Source organism: Diorhabda carinulata, chromosome 8, assembly GCF_026250575.1.
Source record: "Diorhabda carinulata isolate Delta chromosome 8, icDioCari1.1, whole genome shotgun sequence".
Classification (NCBI taxonomy): Eukaryota; Metazoa; Arthropoda; class Insecta; order Coleoptera; family Chrysomelidae; genus Diorhabda; species Diorhabda carinulata.
Genome location: NC_079467.1, coordinates 20,590,500 through 20,612,741, shown reverse-complemented (window position 1 = coordinate 20,612,741; position 22,242 = coordinate 20,590,500). Strand labels below are relative to the sequence as shown.

Sequence of the window (22,242 nt, the reverse complement as noted above, 5' to 3'; positions counted from 1 at the left end):
TCAGTTTAGTTCATTATGTAGGCAAAAATTGCATAATGAGAGTCATTCTTGCAATTGTTAACGCAATTATAACAATTTAAAATACTTTTTGAATATTATCAGTTATTTAAATGATGAAAAGCCAAAAGTTTACTGCCTCTCTACAAATATTATTGGGTTTGTATGAGCAGAAATGTAATAATTTTATTTTTTGTGGGTAAAACAGATTTTTTCATATTCATATTGGAGGTATTAGGCAAGTGGAGTAAACAATCGATTTTCTCATATATACCCGTTTGAACTTCTCTTAATTTTTTTCTTATAATTCGTTTACTTTATAATGTTTTATTATTTTACGGTGTTAAGAGGACTTCATAAATACTTTTTAAAACTGTTTCAGTACAGCGGAAACTGAATATTTTTGCAGTTTTTTAGTCAGTCTACAAATAAACTTTCAATAAATTCAAAAAAAAATCAGAAAACTTAGTTTTGTTTTGGAAATTAATTTCCACTGTTGCGTTCAAATTTAACAATTGCATTTCATTACACGAAAAGAGCTTTAGTCAGAATTTTCCACCCTTTTTTAACATACCTGCAGTTCAAACTATACTACCGCTTACCTACAATCTATTGTCGGAAACAACCAAAAAAGCCACGTGTCCGGGGGTAAATTTCGCACTTCTTTAAGTAACAACTAAGCCATTTCGCAATAAAACTGGGAATAATGAGGTCAAAAATTTAAAAAATAACAAAAAACAAAAAGCTAATGGTAAAACCATTTGTTGACTCTACAGCGGACAGTTTTGAATCAGCATTAGCTGATTTTGAAAAGTCCCAATTGATTAATATAAACTTCACCCCTTCTTCATCTTTTAGTACTCGTTTTACCCATTTATCTTCTGTCATCTTAACTATATGTCCGAACCATCTAGCTCTCTATGTTTTTTTAATTATATTGGGTTCTTCTGGCAGTTCTCTATATATTCTTCCGTTTTCTTTTCTTCTTTAATTCCATCATAAACCATCTTGAGTATTCCACATTTATTTTGCTCTTTTTTCTTCATTGTCTATGCTTCACTTACGTAGGTAACTCATGGTCTTTTGATTTTAACATTTTTGATACCATTTCTGCTGCCTTAGTACTATTCTTTTTCTTATTTACCTTCCGTAGTTTCCTTTTTTTGTGGTGACTACCATATATTCGATTTTTTCTACTTTTTCTATCCTGCAGCTATTATTTTCATTACAATTCATAGTAAAATTCTTTTATGTAATTAAAATTATGATCAATGACCTAAAGAACTTTTCTATAAACAAGAAACAAGAACGGTGAAAGGCATAGGTAGCTGGAACATAATATATGTAAGCAGCTTTTCAATTAACAAACCAGTCTGTCAATAGTTTTATTTTAATACAGTTCTTTCAAGAATACTGTTGATGATTGATGAAGATTGTATGAAATCATTTCCAAGATTACCTCAATGATATTTTTACATTAAATATAATTAATAATCAATCAGAAATTTTAATATTTCTTATACAATTTACTTATTGTTGTCTTGAATTTGTTGCGTAGTTTGCATAATAATGATTTTCTTCACTATTTCTTAAATGGATAGTACAACAAAGTATAATAGAACGCAATGAAAATAAAGGGCAAAATTTATCTTTATTCCCTAATATTCACATTCAAATAATAGATTTTGAAAAAATAACCTCCACGACAATATACTCACGATGCAACAGAAACTTTCACTGTCGAAAAAGACGATAAAATTTTTATTTGTATTCCAGAAAATTCAGATAATATATTCGCCAATTAAGTCTGGTAACAGGGTTAAGGTAATCTTCTATTTTTAGTATATTGAAAACACTCCTATTTGGAATTTATTACCTCAAGATTCACCCTTACAATTTGCCCATGATAAACAAAATATTAATGCGGATTTTCTGGATATAATGGAGGCAAAATCTACTACATGAGAAATATCCATTTGAAAATATAATTATTTTTGAAATTGAAAATCGGTAGGCTAAGAAAAAACACGTTTAAGGTTAATAATTTGCGTAAGCTCCAACGTATGATAATCAAATGAATATTAATGTTATATTAACATTAAAGGATATAAAGGATAGTAAGACACAGAATGTGATTTTAGGTACCATCACATTTTTCTTCTCAATTTCTTCATACTCATCACTAACAACGCCGAAAGTTGTGATCCATCTTTGACGCCACCGTGACCAAACTGTTCCATTATATTTTTTCAAAAGTCATTAGCTTTTGACATACAAATTACGATTAAACCCAAAAGTAATGTTTATTTATTCACTTGAATAAAATTTTATTTCCATTAAAAACAAAAACGTTACAAATTATAAATTGAAATCGTTGGATTAAGGTACAAAATCCATTGCTATGAGTACATTAACATGATAATAATGAATTACTGATTGTTATTTGAAAAGCAAATCTTGCATTATTCACAGACAATGTTTTTGCACTGGCGAGACTTTTCGGATGATTTACTATGTGTGCATTGAGACTTTAATGACATCATGTGAGTTTCTCGTTTCTTTGTAAAATTTCTATTGCTGATTTTCTGTTATTCGCACTTTGTATTCCCAATTCTTTCCCTTTTGCAATAAAAATACATTTAATGTTCTTTATTGTGTGTCATATTTTTTTTATTTTTTTCCATATCTTGTTTTGTCTCCACCTCATTGTCATCCCCAATCTAGTTCAAACATAGCCTGTCGCACCGTCAATTATTTTGTGGCTGAAAATCCTATACCAGATATTTACTTTTTGAGAATGTTGGTGTTTACAATATATAATCTAATCAGTATAATCTGTGGCCCTGTAAACCCTTTTCAGACGATACAGTGCCATTGGACTTCTTTCAATATATGTAAAAACTTCGGTTTATACGACTTAGAACTAACGAAACGTCTTTCAGTTTCACCCTCGCTAATTCAGATGATAAATTGCCAAGATTCATGCAAAAAGGTGGTCAATTTTAATTTTTATAACACTGCCAATTTCATTAAAAAGAACATTTATTGCAATTTTTTGCTTAGATAATGGATCGATCACGTTGGGGGTGTCTTCAGTAAAACTTCACTTCAACTTTACTGCTATTAGGGATATAAAAACCAAACTAGAATTAAAAAAAAACTGATATTTGATTATTTTGTCCAAAAACTACTTTTTAATAACACTAAATATCAAATGAAAAAGGATAACCTGAAATATTTTGTCCACAACCACTTTGTATAGAACATTTTAGTTTCGAAATCTTTATCGCGAATTGAAGCACCAAAAATTGATCCGTTTGGTTGATTCGAATCACTTAATATTCTTAAAAACAAAGTGAATTCTTGAATATATTTTGAATAATATGGAATATTCACGTATACATTTAACAAATAAAAATAAGTATAATTTGAAAGCATGTCTAAATAAAAACAAAAACCACTTAACACTTAATTGCAAATATTTTTTCAACAGATCTAGAAACATTCTGATGTAATTAAGTAGATTGAATTGTAATTCTCATTAATTCAATGAAATCTTGTTGTTTGTCTTTCAAAAGATGACTAGAACGATTTTTTTGTCCATTTATTTACTCTTATATTATAAGAACGATGCGCATCAAATTAACTACAGACACTTTATGTAATATTAAACTACAGAGCCCTCATTTTTTGTGTATAATCAATGGTATAAGTTACAACTTATCGGTCACTCACATCGATTTGTTTTGATAGGTGATACATTTATCAAAATCAATAAATAAACATTTGGAAGGCGTCTAGCTAGCTATGCGTATCTTTTTTGTCTACCAATAAATAAATAGAACATTCAACAAATCGAGGCGTTGCCTTTTAAGACACGGAATTTCTCTTTAAAATTTAATACAGTGATTGGAAACGAAAATAGTTCATGTTTACAGTTAGGAAACTCATCTTTAGACAGCAGGAAGTTTGGAATTATAAACGTACTACAAGGAGTAGACGAGAAAACGCTAGTAGAAAGTATAATCTTTACGAAAATATCTGTGTATATACCTCCCCACTTATGATTTGTTTTATGTTTTTTTAACAAGTGTAAACGGGTGGCGAAACAGGAATTATCACGTTCAAAGTATTTTAAGATAATTCTCGTCGTGACTTTAAATCGTTTCAAACGCAATTCTGATCATTATACTTACTGGTTTTTATACCAGATTCCTTCGTTGGATGTACTTATACTAGATATGATCTCATTATGTTTGTCGCATGTAAGTTTACAGATTTATTGGATATATTCACTCATGAATCGCAATGTTTTAGAGTGAACTACTCAGTTTTTTTGGATTAGCTCCATACAGGACGCAACAATTGGAACTATCTCGATTTCTTAAAAACTAGTTTATTTTTATTAGTTTTTTTAGCTCAGGCATTATCTTATTTCCTATTTTAGAATTAATTTTCTATATTAGTATCAGTTTGCTGTATTAAAATTAATTTTCCAATAAGAATTATTTAGAATCAATGTCAGAGCTAGCTTGAATTGTTTTTTTTGTAACTGTAATATTGGACTTGTTGTCTCCTATTGTTAAAATCGTCTTATCCAAACAAATCTAAACTTCTATGAGAAATAATTCTAAATTTGTTCAGTATTTTTAAACATTTTTCGATTTCTGTATTTTTCTTTGAGAATATATTTTCGTTCTTGTACCCATCCGTTGATCTGTCATACCAATAATGATGGTACTAATCATGGAACCTTTTATTTACGAAAAAACGTTCCAATTTCAAACCACTCAACCGATTTAGGTTGATCTACTTTTTCTCTTTGGTGGCTATCAATTTATCCGCGTCATTATTTTTCAATATTAGTTTTTATTTGGAATAACTCAAAATTCTAAAACTTCAATCTAAGTACTAAGCTAGAATTTCTAGAACCGTTGATAATATTCATACTGAACACACTTGAATATATTAATTTATAAATCCAATGTTCACACTCTTTGCTGTACTGGAGGGGCAGTATGTAGTCAATCAAGCTTCGAATTTTGGTTGCTAAATAATCCAATATTACTAGTTTATCTGAATTATATAATATTGTCAAGTCAAATGGGCAAAGTGGCCAGGTAACAGGTCAATTTTTATAAATTGAAGTCCATAACGCCAATCTACTTCAACGACATCTTTATAATGTTAATGCTCAAGGCACAAAATACTAATCATGTCTATATCGGTCACCTAATGTTTTGATCTTTAGCATGTCTGAAGACATGAGGGCAACTTTACGACAGGTCCATAAAGGGCCCCAAATGGTTATTTGCTTTGTTACCGAACTTTTCTTTTTGCCCAATCCGTTAAAGCAACCCGCTAACATATGGTCACAACACACACAACAAGTTAAATTTTATATGCACAAAAACCCAGGCATACGCGATCATATATATGTAACACTCTTATATGCACAGTTTTTTATGGAAAAAAACGTGTCTACGTTACGGTGCCGACAATATTCATTTTCTCTCTCGTTCGAGACACTTTATCTATACTGCACATGCTTCATGCGCGCAAAAGATGCGCAGAACCAACTGAAACGCCCGGAGAAGAGAGAGAACGATACACTATTTGTTTCACTTAGTCGGAACACCTTCTACTGTTCAAATACGAGTATTACATATAAGAACGCGATAACGAATTGATATATGTCAATAATCGTCGACACTACGATGAATGGCAACATTGCTTATTGTATGCGCACTATACGACGTCTTACTGAATGCTTATTGTTGATTAAAATAAAAGTATTAGTGAAACTATCAACAGTTTCCCAAATTAATTATTCTGAAAGATGTTTATGAATACCATAATACTCCTTTCGAAACAAATTGGAATAATATGAAAACGTTACCTAGGAATTATTCTATGTATTGCCAAACCAAACCAATTCCGTCTCCAAGAAACACTCTTTATTTTTAAGATAATTTCAACATAACCAGAATAAAATATAACCTTAAAAATCTCTCTTTGACTTAACTAACAGTCGGTATCTAGAAAATTGAATAATGTCCACTGACTTCGCCTATTACGATAAGTTCCTATCTGAAATCTCTTAGTACTAACAATAATATAAAATATAAAATTTGTGGTATGCTTTTATATTCAATTATTTGTTCCGAAATAAGTTACGATATAATTGTATAATTGAGGAGTATGAAACAAAGATAAATCAAAAACAGTTTTCCACAACTTAGTGCTCTTTTTATACCAACTTTATCAACATAACCTCATATTTCACTAGATATCGAATTCTTGTATTATTTTCTTGTATTTAGATGAATTAAACAGTAAATTATACAAAAGTTTCCTATTCCATAAGGCTGCTTAAAAAAATTACGACACCCGTTATTTGTGAATTGACCATATCTTATAATCTCGAAATCAAGAGATTTTCATGAACAAAGCATTTTTATTAATTGTGTAGAAACAAATTAACATTCTGGAGAAATGTTGATTCTAATTTGAATTGCAGATTTGCTTAATCGTGTTTTACAAAGGCGCTGCTGGCGCTCTAATGAATAGGTCATTAGCATTTTTTTGTAGAAACAACCTTGAATGTAACAAGAAATGAACTATATATACAAAGTAAACGCTTTGGTGTATACCGGATGTAGAGAAAATAACGATACACACTTTAATTTAGTCTCGTTGTTCTATTTTGCATTAATAATTACTCAGGAAATGATTTTTGAATAAGACATTGAAACAGACACGTCCAATTATATTGAATGATATTATTATAATATCTACGAAGCTAATTATTTATTGAAGTATTCCTATTACATTTTAGTTTATTGGATATTCTTTCTAACATTTTTAAAAGAAGTTGAAGGCGGTTACTACAAAATTACATAAACATCCTTTATGTCATATTAGGCCATTATTGTCTTTTACAAAAAATATATATTGTAGCTCAGGCACAAATCAACTATTTTTATCAATAAAATATAAATTTACGTTTATATATTATTCGTTTGTATTTTAAATTCCAATATCATCTAATTTTTTTACACCAAAGGTTAATTCCTGATTCATTGTCTGGGATTATAATTTCTGTAAGGAAGGCGAGATCCAAATATGCGTTTGTCATATTCTTGAAATCTCATTTTTTTAAATTATGCTACCCTCTAAATTTCCTTCAGAAAACTGTGGTATACGAAATTCGAAAAGGACTGCTGACTTATGAGGTAAACAATGACCTGTGCAGTTCCCGGGAAATATTCCCGGGTTTTAAATTATAAAGGATAGCGTCTTTAGGTTAAATATGGTCTTTTTTCTGTGCAACCATGAGAAAGATCTTGTTTATAAGACTTTTCATTTGGTGCATTATCTATAAATATTTTCTATAGATAACATAGTGGATTTTTTCAGTTGGTACACCTTTTGACCTTTGCTTTAAATACTCACATAAATTGTGAAAATTATTGATAATAACATAGTTATTCAGAAATTAATTCTTCTTCATCAACATATGTAGCCGATAGAGTGTTAGGGAAAAATTTTGAGTATAGATCATTAAAGTACATCAGCACCACAGTTTCGTAAATTCTAGAGAATTTTCTGACATCCACTTTGTCATATGCGTCTCTTTTTTCAGTAAAAAATTTTGTGTTGTCTTGTCAGCCTTTTTTGCAATTCTGTCAGTTTGAAAATTTTGTTGTATTATCGATTTATAATTTGTAAAGTATTTAATATTGAACGAAATACCCAATTCTTTAATTTCTCCAACTATTTCATTACTAGAACTAAAACCGAAAACCTGCAAAAAATTGACTTAAATAAATTAGCTTCTATGGGAAAACTAAATGGTGTGTTTCTGAAACAAAAAAATCCTGAACTTTTCCTAGGTCATTCATTTAATCGATCATCGGCAATAATTTGTGTGAACGAATGTGGTGACATCACTGCAGTGGCAAAATTAGGAGGGTGGAAATTAATTGCAGTTGTCAAAATTCTTGAAAATAATTTGACAACATTTTGTGACTTATTTTTAAACAGAATACAATATGTATTTTTCGGAAAATCAATATTATCATTATTTTTTCATTAATTACAGAAAAATAGAAGTGTGACATATCTGTTACATCTAGCTAATATTCCTTTTTTCTACGTGGTGTGGAAATCAAATAATTTTTTTTTGTTAAAGTATAAAGCTACACCACATTTCTCACATATGGTTTAGGGACATCTGTGCTTTTTAGCCTGATTGTCACTTTCACGTCCACGTTTGCACAAAGTTTCAACTACCTAGAGTCTGAAATCTGTCAAAGACATGTCCTTTTCATGGTTTCATGATGCACTTTTCACTGGCCGATATGAAAATCACGCTTTACCATTGTGAGATCTAATAGATGGTAGAATACACGCACTCTCCAACTTTTACTTCGCACTTTGATTTTATACCATCCTATGATACTGACAACTGAATCAACACCACTCATGTATTGATTTTATTCGCTATATTGGGCAGATCAATGTTGACATATCTCTTATTTTATTTTGGCATAACGTCGAATCTGGTCCTTAAGCATTTCACCTACGAAATTAGACAGCTTCGTAACAACTTTATTGACTTTCTAAGCAACATTTTAATTTTAATACCATCAATGGTTCAAAGTTTGGAACTATCATCGTCATCAAAGTCTATTCCATCTTCACTGTCTTCACCAGTATGAAGAAAGTTGATAATTTCATTCTCACAAAGATAATAAGACATCATAGAAAAAGTAATTTTGTACTAGCTATACTATAAATATTTTTTAGTCTCGTTTATCAATGTTACATAAATGGTACAAACACAGCTCACAAATCCTTCTAGAATACAAGTACACAAAATAATATCAAATATCTGATGTTAGGCACTTACCTAATTATTTAACTGAAAACTGCGTCAATTTAGTAAAAGAAACTATTTTTTTTATAAACTCAAACATTTTGTATGTACCAACTTGCAACTAGTAAAATCATTTATTATTTCATTAATACTTTATGTAACCTTAATGGTATAATGTCCGTAAGGATTCTGTACGATCTTTTTTAGTTTGTTACAGAAATATCACAAAAGTATACCAGAAGTTAGCTTGAGAATTTTTCGGCTCAGTTAATCTGATCCATAGAACTACTTAGATATTTTTGATTAATTGGTTTCAGAGTGGTAAAATTTACACAGACTGAAATCCTAAATTTTAATTTTTGTTACCGTTGATGATATTCATACTGAATATCACACGATTTAGATGATTTATCAACAAAAAGAATAATTTTTCTCACTGTTGAGACTTTTATTGTTGAAATTTCGTAATTCTCACATTCACTGATGGTCGAGAATTCACACAATTTACTACAAACTACCTTCAATCAGGAAGTTTAAAGATTCTGTGAATGAATGCCGCCTGAATACCAGAAAAATGCAGATTTATGGTTACCTCCAACAACAATGGTTTTCATATCCAGAGTATTTTCCATCAACATCGACGGCATATGTAAACAAATTGACTCATCTATCATTCACATCGCTCTCATTCACATATTCCCGTACACTTGTCAGTTAGTTAATATACGACTATTTTTCTTTCAATTTCCAGCAATGACTATCGTTCTAACACTTCCTTTTCATAAAACCACTGAATAAGCAATTAGTAGGACCCTTTGAATTTTGAATGCAGACGTCTATAAATAAAAATACATAGGGGTGGCATTTTACTTTTTCAGCTGCCCTCTTCATTGAACGTTCATAAGCGTAACATAAAAGTATCATAGGAACTATAAGAATAGATTTGTTCATCAAAATATACATTTACAAAAAATTCAGAATCCCCAACTTTCAATTACTTCAACATACCTTTCATACCATTCTGTTTTTTCTATTATAAGTTGACATTATTTTTATTATTGTTACCATTTATCAAAAAGATCTAAACTAAATTTTCGCTTCTGCATCTCAAATTTCTCAGATTATTTCACCCTGCGCAAAAATATTTCGAATCATCCTGATTATGCTTATTTCTTTACAAAATTTGTGGATATTCTGACTGTGTTATTGTCCACTAATGCTCCTAGCCAAAAATCACATGCTATTCTGAATGTTAACAAACTAAAAATGTACTACATTAATATGCAATGCGAAGTATCAGTACGAGAACGATCATAACTTTGCGGGATGCCCAGGCTCGAAACTACGAAACATAGATACTGCTTTGATCACGATCACATCGAATTTTCGTTTCAGTCCATTCTACAACGTGTCGAAGATCGGTGTATTATTGTAATCCATATTATAGACGCCACAGCCAACGTATTTTATGGGACGATAACCATTAAATGACAGTTTGACATATAGACCATATTTGATATTTGGGCACAGACAAAGAAGTAGGAGGTGTGCCATATGCAATATTTGAAATTGAAGACGTGGATTGCCAGATACTGCAATAGATAAAGTTATCTCAGCATGAAAAAACGGTAAAAATCACGTTTGTCAAGAGGAAAACCGCCATTTCTACTTCCTATTTTTTGACATATACTTTGGGCTATAACTTGGACTCATTCCTATAATACCCAAATCTATTTAAGTATTATTTATTCGGTGGAGATCTTCCTTTGGTCAGTGGAAATTTTCCAAACCATTCTGTCTAAATGATATCTCCAACTTCCAATGCTCTTGTTTCTTCATAATTGTCATGACTGTTCTCGCATAGATTTTTGTAGATTCTTATTGCTCTCATTTGATATATGCTGACTTCTTGAGATTATATCCTTTAAAATGCTTGATAGCCTAGTTTGGATTCTGATCATATTGGCGCCAAGATATTTGAAGCTCTTGTCCTGATTCACTATCTGATCATATACAGCGAATTTATAAGCCTTGGTTCCCGAGATCTGTGTGAGGGATTCAATCTCCTGTGAAGATTCAGATTGAATTTCTTCGATATCCGTTCAAATTTGTATAGCATTCTCTGCAGGTTGTCGTCATTCTCGTCGCCAGCGAAGCATTTAATTTTTATTTTTTTAATGGCTATCTAAACTTTGGATTTTGGTGATTATTTCAACCACGATCAAGTTGATAGAAATTAAGCTAATGCCTTCTTCTTGCCTTACGCCATCTTATCTTTGAAATTATATTTTGCTATTATTGTCTTATCAGTGCTTAGATCTTCAGTTGTAATTATTATCAATCTTATTCTCTTTTTTTCCAGGTATCTAGTATTTAAACTGCCTGAAGAATTTTGATGGAAAAGAAAGTTATTTCCCTAAGTATGTCACCTCTATATTTGGCTAATTCATTTAGGATATCAACTAGGCATGAAATTTGCGGTTTCTAGCTATCGTCTTTGTCAGATTTTCTTCAATGATATCGATTTTATGAAAACAGTTAGATTGACTATCATTGAATGGTCTTTTTTTATTAATTTCACATTGTATGTGATCTGCCAGCTCTTTCTATGTTTTGCAGAACTATGGTTAACGTAGATTCCACCCATAGTTCAGCCTTTTTTAATACAGCCTCCTAAGAAGCCATTGAGTTCTTCACTTGGGTTCTCTTCCTTGATGTTTTATCATCATTTTCTAATCATAGCAATGATAGTAATAATCCCACAGAGTAATACGAATGTTTTCTCATTCTAATAATGGAGCAGCTTAACTTTTTTTCTAACTCTAGTATATATTATAAAATAAAAATATTATGTTCTCAAATTAAGTTATTTCATATTCCAAAAATACCTAAGATTAATTTATTATTTTACTCACAGAATTTTTCTTTACTAGAATATGTGTTGCCAATATAACTAACTAATTATCTAGTAGATATTAATTCATAATTATGCTAAAGAAGTGACACAGTTTCCGGGTTATTAATTCGAATTTAAATACAAACAAATAATTATGAATGCAGGCTAGGTTCTCGGTGCTAACACAAGTTTCCGAGAATTAACTAGAGAAAACTCACAAGTAGCAAAGCTTACGAGGATATATTATGGACGTGTTATCGTAAACCTCATAGAAAACGTTATTTTTATTGTTTGTGATCAGAAAGATTGAAAAAATATTTTCAGAGATGTAAGTCATAGCATATGTAAGCAATAATTAAATATGAACAAGGGAATAAGGAAAATTATGATTATTTTCAATAAATGTTCGGTGCATTCAAACTTATTAAAGAAAATCCAATCACAGAAATACACGATAAAAAAAAATTTATAACGGTTTCTATACAAAAACAACGGCTAATATATGAATGTAAACAGAAAAAACCCAGTATGACAAGTTTCAGTAGAATTTATATTATTTTTCTGTTCTGCACTATAATGAGACTCTGGAAGACCAGCTCATGAGCGCTACATTCATATAGATTCGGGGAGCTCAAGTTTGAACACCTCACATTACTAACCATATTTTTGGTAGAGTTGTTAGTAGCACTGCAGATGCTCTTTGGAATTTGGATAACATTGTTCAATGTACTAACGAAATTGTATTTGTAGCGACAGTTGATTAATTGATCGCAAATTTCTGTATCATGATGACTGAATGGATTCCAGAAGGCCAGAATGTCAACAAAACTTACTATTTGTCGGTTTTGGCAACACTGCGCAGACGAGTTCGTAAAAACGGCCCGAGCTGTGGAAGAACAACTCGTGGATTTTGCACCAGGACAACGCGCCTGCCCATCACGCGCTATCTGTGAAGCAGTATTTGGCCAGTGTGCGCACTCACCAGATTTGGCACCGTGCGATTTTTTTTTGTTTAAGGGAACCGATTTGAGTCGACGGAAGCTGTAAAGAAAAAAACGGCAGAGCTCCAAAAGGCCCTCACCAAAGAATACTTCCAGCACTGCTTCGATCAATGGAAAAAACGTATGGAAAGATGTGGAGCGAGTGGAGGGGAGTATATGGAAGGGAAGCATTCGAATGTAAAATAATTTTTATAATAAAACCCTTTTTCGAAACCAGTCTCGTTATTTAATAGCCAGACCTTGTAACATTGTTTGAGGGAAAAGCATCAGAAATGAGGATATAACAAAACTGAATTTAAAATCAGATTTCAACAAGCCTACACTTTTTGTTTCTGGTGTATATGTATCTCTATTTGACGAAAGTGCTCAATTATAGACAACAAAATGTAGTACCGACTGCGATAAGACAATTTGTTAATTTACTTTTTTTAACTTGATTTATGATGAAGAGTTTTGAAAATGCAAATTATATAATCAAGGATATGCTAATGATGCAGTAACGAAAAAAACAAGTTAAATCAATTCATGTTCTAGACTTAAAATAATCCTTGTAACCTGTATAACATGTATAAAAAATTAAAATACCAGATGTCATCAACGAAACAGTGAATTATTTCAATAAAAGCAAAATGAATAAATGACGGAAAACATCCTTCGGAATAGCATCCATCTACTCTGCTGAAGCCTTCTCAATGTCAGGAATAGTAACACCAAAATTCGCATATAGCTAAATCTGATGACTGAAGCGTATGTGGACGTATTATAATGAAGGAAGGAAGCTATTGAACCATTTTTAGATCACTTTTTAGCACTTGATAGCAACCGTTCGTTTTCAAGAATATGTTGTTCATTATTTTTTCAAGATTATTATTTTCTATCAATGCAGTTTTGTTTTTTGAATAACTAAGCATCTAAATACATGATCTGATAGTTGGAAAGAGAAGGATAAACATGTATTATAATCAATTAAGAAACAAAAGAGAAACGAAACATAAAAACCTAAAACATTTCTCCTTACCATTTGTACAAGGACTTTCCCAACAACTATCTAATTATTTCAATAAATATGATATTAGTATAAGTCATAAAGGACATAATACATAATACATAGGGCAGACATCTCAGTAGTTATAAAATGGACTAAAAAGCCATAAGTTCAATTATAAAGATTCAAAAATTCTTGGAACGGAATATTTTTGACGTCGCCGTTGATGAGTTGGAATACCAACGCGTCATAAAATGAAACTAAGAATGTTATGTTTCATAAAGTATTAACATAATGTATAAGAATGTATGTTTTTAAAAGAAAACCTTTTCATGGTCAGATAATGATATATAATTATAATTTTAGAATATGAAAATCGAATATATGACTTGCCTGTGGTTTTAATAATGAGAAATTCGTTGAGGAAGGTCTGTGTTGAAAAAATCTACCTGCTTTCAAATACTAAATATCATGCCAAAAGGGCAACGAAATACCGCGACGTCATTTAAACTTGAGATATGGCGCTTAATTCAATATGATGTTACGTGATTTCTTGTTGAGGTAACATCGGGGGGTTAGTAGATTTTTTTTTATATTCTAATAGGTCTTTTGTTGGATATGGGATGAGAGCTTAGAGTGGCCATTTAAAACTTTATTTATTGTATAACGGAGCGTTTCGTTTGATTCGTGGTAAAATTAAAAAGAATGATTTGTCAGTTTGTATTTGTTAACGTAGAATAGAGAGGAAAATGCTGGGAACTATGTGGGGCACACATGGTTAGCACATTATAATTATAATTGACGGTTTAAACAAACAAATTTTATAAGATGAAAGTTATGGCATGTTAAATGCTAGTAATGTGAAAAGTCTATAAATAGAAATACCATTTAAAAAACTATAAAAATAAACATAAAACAATTTATCGTATGAAATAAAGGTTCAATAAAATATTTCATAATCCGTTAATTACTCATAAAAAAACTAAAGAAAACTGAAGGAAAAATGTACTTAATAAACAACTTACATAGAAGAAAAATGGAAATTGAATGTATTACAAGAAATACAAAAAAAAGACACAAGATAGCACAGAAGAAGGTACAGTAAGGTTATGCAAGCATAAGGAAATTCACACGAGCTCAATGAGTCAGTTGGAAAGAATACTGACAGGCAGACATACCAAAAGAAAAGTATAAGCAGGGACCACTAGTTGAATTGGGCGTAGAAAGAGTAGAAATACTGCAAAAAGCAGTACGGAACCGCAATCTTTAAAGGAAGGTAGATGATATATCAAAAGAAAAAGCTATCGGCTTCAAAAGTCTTTAGCATTGATGTATATACAGAGATGAATAAAGTCAATAATACAAATACTAATTCTCCTTTGGAAAATGTTCGGATTCGTCTATTAGTAGTTCCGATCATGAGTTGTGACATACAAAAATAATGTATAAAAGGTATTCTTGTTGTTTCTGTTGCTTTTCAAGTAATCCCAATGAGATTTGGGACAATCGCACAGTGGGGCGAACCTACGCATTTGGTGGACGTACGACCAATATGTGAAAATTCGAATTTTGGTTAAGTTTTTCTTCTTAGTTTCTATTATCACTGTCCATCGTCAGTTTTTTCTTAATTAAAAATTTCTACCTAAGATATTTTATTAAATCACCGTCCAAAGAAGATGTGTTTTTTTTTAAAAAGTACAACTATTTTAATGAATCAAAATTAATAAAAATCTTTATTACGATAATTTAACTTTATTATCATAGCTTATGCAGCTTGAACTTCTGTAGACTATAAAGTTTTTTGTAATGAAAATCAATGAAAAACATTCATAGAAAATCGCTTAAAATCGCTCAGAAATCTACCACCACAGAAATTAACTAGAAGGTTTATAGTTTATTTTCTATTTATAATTACTTTCAGTTTTTTAAAAATATTTTCCTTTCAGCTCGTTTTTTTTTTCAAATGTCCCTATAAAATTCAGTTTCTCTGTTTTTAATGTTTGTATCTTATAAACGTATTATTATCTTTAATCCTGAAAAATTCATTATTGGGATACCGTTGATAGCAATTGCGACATTTTTGAGTTTTTCAAAACAAAATATATGACAATTATGACCAGGCATATGGACAATGGATTCACGATCTTGGACTCGAAAATATTCCTAAAAAAAGGAGTTCTGTGTGCGCAAAACTCCTCTTATATTGAAAAGGAGGATTTTGTTTTGTCGAAAATCCCCGTAACTCTTTTATACGGTTGCTCCTATCAATAAAAGTGATTTAAGTTGCTGCAAATCATACGTCAAATCATAGGGTTATAATTAAAAAAAAAGTGTCTTCTGGGCCACCCTGAAAATCATAATTGAAAAGTAATTTTTTCATTGATAGTTTTTTTCAAGAATATTGGACTTATAACTTGATTTTCTAATTACATATTTTATTCTAGGCAAATCTGAGAACTTCGAGGAAATTTACGGAGATCTGGCAGAAGATGATATACAAAATGATGATTATTACGGGGGAGATTACGATGAGAATGCTGAGGAAACAAATGAACGTGGAGGCGTCGTAGAACATGTCGAGTTTCAAACACAACCTCAAACATTTATTGGAAATGTCGGAGATACCATAAGGATGCCTTGTTCTGTTTCAAATACAGGTAAAATGACCGTTTTTATTAATTGTCTGGATAAAGAAGTAGCAAACGTATTGAGTATTATAAAACTTACTAATATATTGGTGAAAAATAAAAATACCAATAACCTACATTATTGAAGGAAAGAAAGACAACGTATGGGACATATTTCGATAGAAATAATAATTGGTTTTGAAGCGTTCAATAATTTCCGTGTCCTTTAACGAATGAAATCTCTTTATATTGACAAATGTTAATTAAACTTGTTATATTATTAAATTAACAACAATGTCGACAGATTCTTCAAGTGCATCCATTTTAAACGGAAAATTCCGTTCTTTGAATATGGAAAATTTAATCCAAACCTACTTCAATGGAATGAGAGTTTTCAACTCAAATTATGAAAATTGGTTTTGCTTGTTTCCTATCATGGTGAAGGATTTAAGCAGATGTTTATTCCATATTTGTACACATAATTGTGTATTTTTTGATATAAATGAATATGAAACTATTAAAATATGTCTCATTAATTTATTTAACGCGAACTTACGATAAAAAAAAAACCCCTGATTAAGTTTTCCGAATTTCTAGAACACACTGTTGATACTACCTCTATACCAACACTCACAATTACACTGACTGATGCGCGTTTACCTTCAATCTCTGAAGATGATAACTTGGTTATCGAAACGCGCGTTAGACAGTGTAATTGTAAGTATTGGTGTAATGTACGCCTTCGGATTTGAATACACGCGATATTTCAGTTCATTTTAAACTCTTAGTTTTGCCTTAATCGAAAAGAGGCAGAAACAGGAAGTAAGATTTCCGCCAGGATCGTGGTAAGCAAATAATCCCTCCTTCTTCCTTACCTATTTCTTTTATGGCTTGAATTCATAACTAGATATTGAATAAAACTATCCAATAGTCAAAAAGAAACAAGCGTTTTTGTTTAATTTGAGATAAAACAACATGTATCTCAAAAAATACAGTGATGCCACAGTTCAAAATTTAAAAGGTGACCTTCTTATGTATCATTAGATCCATTCATTTATTTCAAAAAGCTCATGATCTCTACGCTTAATAATAATTTCATACACAATCTTCCTCTCGAGTCAAAAATATTAAATAACCTCCAATGTTTACATCAGCATTTTGTTCTATTGCAACCGTTTCTTTAATTATCATCAACTTCTTCCCATTTCATTACTTTCAAGACCGCACGTGTCCAACAAACCTTTGTATCGTTTCAACATATAGAGGGTAAAACTTCAATATCTGTTTGATAAACACAGTATGGGTAGAAAATATACTTATCCTTAGTACGAGTGCAGATATAACGTGAAGACGTATGGCAATACTAAGAACTGAGTTTCTATAGAGGATTGTCAATTGTAAGAGTGTTTTGTTAATGCTTCACTTTCTTATTGTTTTTGTTCATTGGAACCAATAAAAGACGGAACGTGGATTTTGCCATACAACGAGGTAAAATCAAAGGAACAGACAGATAAAGAATATATTTATTTAACGAGTTAATATCTATAGTAAAGTCAAATAAGAAAAGTGTTAATGAACAAACATCTTGGTTCATATAGGCAATCGACTTTTCAAGAATCTGTGCAAAGTATTTTAACATATATTTTCCAATGTTAAAGGATAAAAGGATAAAGGAGAGCCAAATTTGTTCCAAGGTTTATGACTAACACATAAAAAGGTAATCGCGCTTCAATTTGCAAGTAGTAAAATCGTCTCGTGCAGTTTAATATTTAATTGTAACTGGAAATGAGTGCTATGAGCCTATCAATCAAAGTCGAACAAGATCACGGTTATTGTTTATTCGATTGAGTCGGCATAGTGCGATATGAGGGAGTTCTAGAACAATAAGGAAACGATAATCGAAGATAGAGACCTACAAATGGGCCAACGGCTTACTTATGCATCATAACAACATTCATTCGCATGTTCTTGGCCATCAATAACCTTCCTGTCCTCATGTGTCTTATTCACAATATTTAGCTCTATGCGATTCATCTGAAAGTAGCAAATGCGCTGAAAGAAAAACACTATTATTGATATAGTAAATGAAAGTCATTCCGGAAGAAGCTTTCCAGAAATGCTTTGAATCATAAATTCAGCTTATCAATAAATGTCTTGCCAACAGAAAGCAGTTCTTTGAAGAAGATTGAATTCATTGATAATTTGTTGATAATACCACGTAAAATGGCACTCTCTATACACTCACACAAACTTGTATATATAATTATATCTTATATAGCTCGCAAAATATTTAAGTAACTAGCTAGATATATCTCCGAATAAAATGATAAATGGTATAATCAATTCAAGTGGTTGGGTTTGACCTTTTTTTATTGATGATGACTCAATTTTTTTAGATGTAGTAAATACTTGGCAAAGAGATGAGACTTTACTTTATCACGGTCACTCACCCATTTCTCCAGAAAAATATCCCAACATACGGGAACTCGAAGTTAACAATACTTTAGAAGTTAATATCAGCAGTAACGCAGATTTTGGTAACTACGCTTGCGTACTTATACTCAGCAACAATCCCAAGGATAATCCGAGGATAGTCCACAGATTAATGCATCCAGTACCTCCAATAATTACCGGAATTGTGACAGACAGTAACAACAGGACTGAAGTAAGTATATCAGCATAACAATTTGTTTTTATTGTTAAGAAATATTGTTGAAATTAACACCTCTGGAAAGTTATTGGCTCTAGTTCATATAGAAAATGGTAGAAAACATTTAAACATTAAGATGTTATTTTGATAGGGGTTGATATGATGTAGCTAAGCAGTAATAGAACATATTGTAATTGTAATAATTTTTTAATGTCATCAGAGGTGTGAAACGTCATCGTCATTTTGAAAAATGTTTTTCAAATTTTGATCGAAAAAACAGTGATTAAATAAGTAACTAAATAAACATGGAATAATAATCTGATTGCAATCCTCCTGAAATTGCGTGCATTGTAACTCAAAACCTGCTTCCAGAAAAGTCAAAAAAAAATATGCATGAAGTCACATGGCGATTTTTTGCATTGGTGTGACACTAAAAAAATTAAAAATTACGCGGAAAATTTTCTTACTGCATATTTATCGGAAAAGTCAAGCCAATGCCAATGGAAATCTTCAACGTTGCAATCCCATCATTCAATGTTGAAAACTACCAAACAGATAAATATAGATAAAATATTATATGATTCTCGGGCGTCAAGTAGTTAGGATTTCGACATTTTCTTATAAAAAAGTTGAAAAACTGTATTTCAGTTACATCATGTTTCACATAAGCAATTCAGCCTATCCGAAAATACAAAAAGAACCAGAATTTTTGTTTATTAAGTACTTAATATTATGTTTAAAATTGGCGAAGAATAAAATATTGATAGTTGGTAGTTATATGGTCTATTGTAACACCATCGAATTAAAATTATAGGAAATTCGACGTCATGGCGATCCAGTCAGAATAGAGTACACTTTCTATAAGCAGTTCGGACCCACTTGAACAACATCACGGAAGTTAATTTTTATTATATAAGACAATAAAGAACAAGGGATATTGTAAAAAACACATGTCCCTGTCGCCAATTTGTCTACTATATTGTAGTGAAATGTTTAATTTCGTAACAATGTCATTAAGTAAAAGATATTGACGTTTGATGAAATTCAATATCTACCTACATAAATAAATTTTTTGATGTCAAGGTCAAGCTAGTGTGTATTTAATACGACAAATAATAATAAAATTAACATTAACGGAAAACAAGTTCTTTCCTTTTCCATTGAAAGACTTAAATCAGAATTTTTCTTAATTTCTATAAAGTAATTTTATGATAATTTCTTCCTAAATTATCCATCTATTCATTGGCACCTATTATATATAAAATTTAAATCTTTCAATATGTCATGCACGAATTTATTGCAAATCATTCCATATGAGTAATCTTAAAACCAACGCATTCGCGCCATCAGTGTCCATAAGAGACCGACCAATATGTGGGGCTGTATAATACTTGTACGACCCAGTAAAACCCTTCCTCTTTAAGCTAAACCTCTTCGAGGTTTCCATCCTGGATCCTGATTAGCATTCCAAAGAATGGCTGCTCTGAGCTCGATTTGAGTTTGCTCTATTTAAAGCCGAAACCTACTGGCAACGCACCACGCCGTGCCACGCATATTTTTTCCATTTAATTCAACTGTCTGCGTACACACTCAACCCACCACACGCCACACCACACCATCCACACCAGCCCACCATTCAAATTTCTCAGATATAACCGATGCGTGTTAAGATGTGTGAATGCCTCTCTCTTGTCTTTGTATGCCACTTTTATCGCATTGGGTTAATATTGATTGACTCGAAATGCATCAAGAGTTGTTAAAAGAAAATGATTTCGTATAAAATCAAACTGTTCTTTATCCATAGAAAATTACATATTATATGGATTAGGATTTGCTTTCAGTTCTCGGATTTTTACATGAAAAGCACCATGTTTTTCACGATTGTAGTTGATTTTATAAACCTAAAATCTTCTGTTTCTCTTCCTGTGTAAAACCACATCCGCAGCAGCACATGATTAATTTCCACAAAGGTTCTTTATATACAAATTAACAGTAACATGAAATCAAAATGTACAAAACCAACTTGGTCCTGCACCAGCAGTGATTTACAGTTATCCAACTATTCTCACTATAACAACTGTATTCTTAAATCCAAAACATAGATTTCAGAAAGGATACTTTATCATATTATTGAAAAAAGATTGCTCAATATAGTCTTAACAGCCCCCAAACCAAATTAAACAACCTAAAAGGCCCAAGAGAGCCGTTTGTTATGTTTCGATGTAAATTTCTGATAATAGTTATATGATTCAATTAGAAATAAATAACTGGCCAAAGTTACATCCTGCTCAATTACAATCGCTGTTAATTATATGTATTATGATGAATAAATTTATGACATGAAATATTTTCTTTCAGTTAATCAATTAGTGATAACAAATTTTCAATATCAAAATATTGATTTTATCTTTTTATTTCCAGTATGTTCCTGGTGAGACCCTTAAGATGACATGTGTAGCAAGTGGTCTGCCTAAACCAACCATATCCTGGCATAAAGGAAGTGAAAGATTAGAGGTACAAGGGGATACTCTCACAATTCCCAACTTATCTGAATCCGATGAAGGTACTTATAGATGTTTGGCTGATAACGGTCTTCAAAAACCCAGTCACCACCATATCGCAATCCGTATTTCTCGTAAGTATATCAAGTTTTTTTGTCGTTTGAGTTACATATTTCTTCAATGTATCGTTCATATCTTTTATTTATTAAGCGTTAACTAATACTTCATGCAGAGGTACAGCTCTCTCGTTCAAAAAACTAGCAAACATGGTTGTATTCCACTACCCTGAAAATTTCTTCTCCATCTCAGCGATGTATTTATGGAACCGTTCCCAGTGTTCATCATAGCTTGCTCCTTAATCCCCTAAATCAGGGAAGAAGTCCAGAAGCATGTTTTTCTTTTTGATGTAGGTGTCCAATAAAGGTCGAATATTGTAAAAGTTGTCTATGAAGAGCAGTGCTTATCAATAGGATTCAATAAAAGAAGGTCCAGATTCTTGAGACACGGCTGCAGCTATCGTCAATCTTATTTAATACCAATGTGGAATGGAATGGGTATTCTGACCTGCTATATAAACACAATATATCTGAATGGGACATAACATTAGATCAAGATATAATGGGAGATACTCGTGTAATAGGAACTTATAAAGATCAATCCATATTGAACAATCCATTGCCTTTTGTAAATCAGTTAATAGTGTT

At 31.3% G+C, this 22,242-nt stretch overlaps 1 protein-coding gene across 2 annotated transcripts in view; it reads left to right on the top strand.

Moving 5' to 3' along the window:
• Positions 1–22,242, top strand: part of LOC130897043 (protein amalgam-like) — a 66,453-nt gene that overhangs the window by 32,780 nt on the left and 11,431 nt on the right. For both annotated transcript variants that reach the window (XM_057805543.1, XM_057805541.1), the window contains exons 3-5: positions 16,205–16,417; positions 18,784–19,052; positions 21,459–21,672. In XM_057805543.1, the coding sequence (XP_057661526.1) occupies positions 16,205–16,417; positions 18,784–19,052; positions 21,459–21,672 (696 nt within the window). The remainder of the gene's footprint in view (positions 1–16,204; positions 16,418–18,783; positions 19,053–21,458; positions 21,673–22,242) is intronic.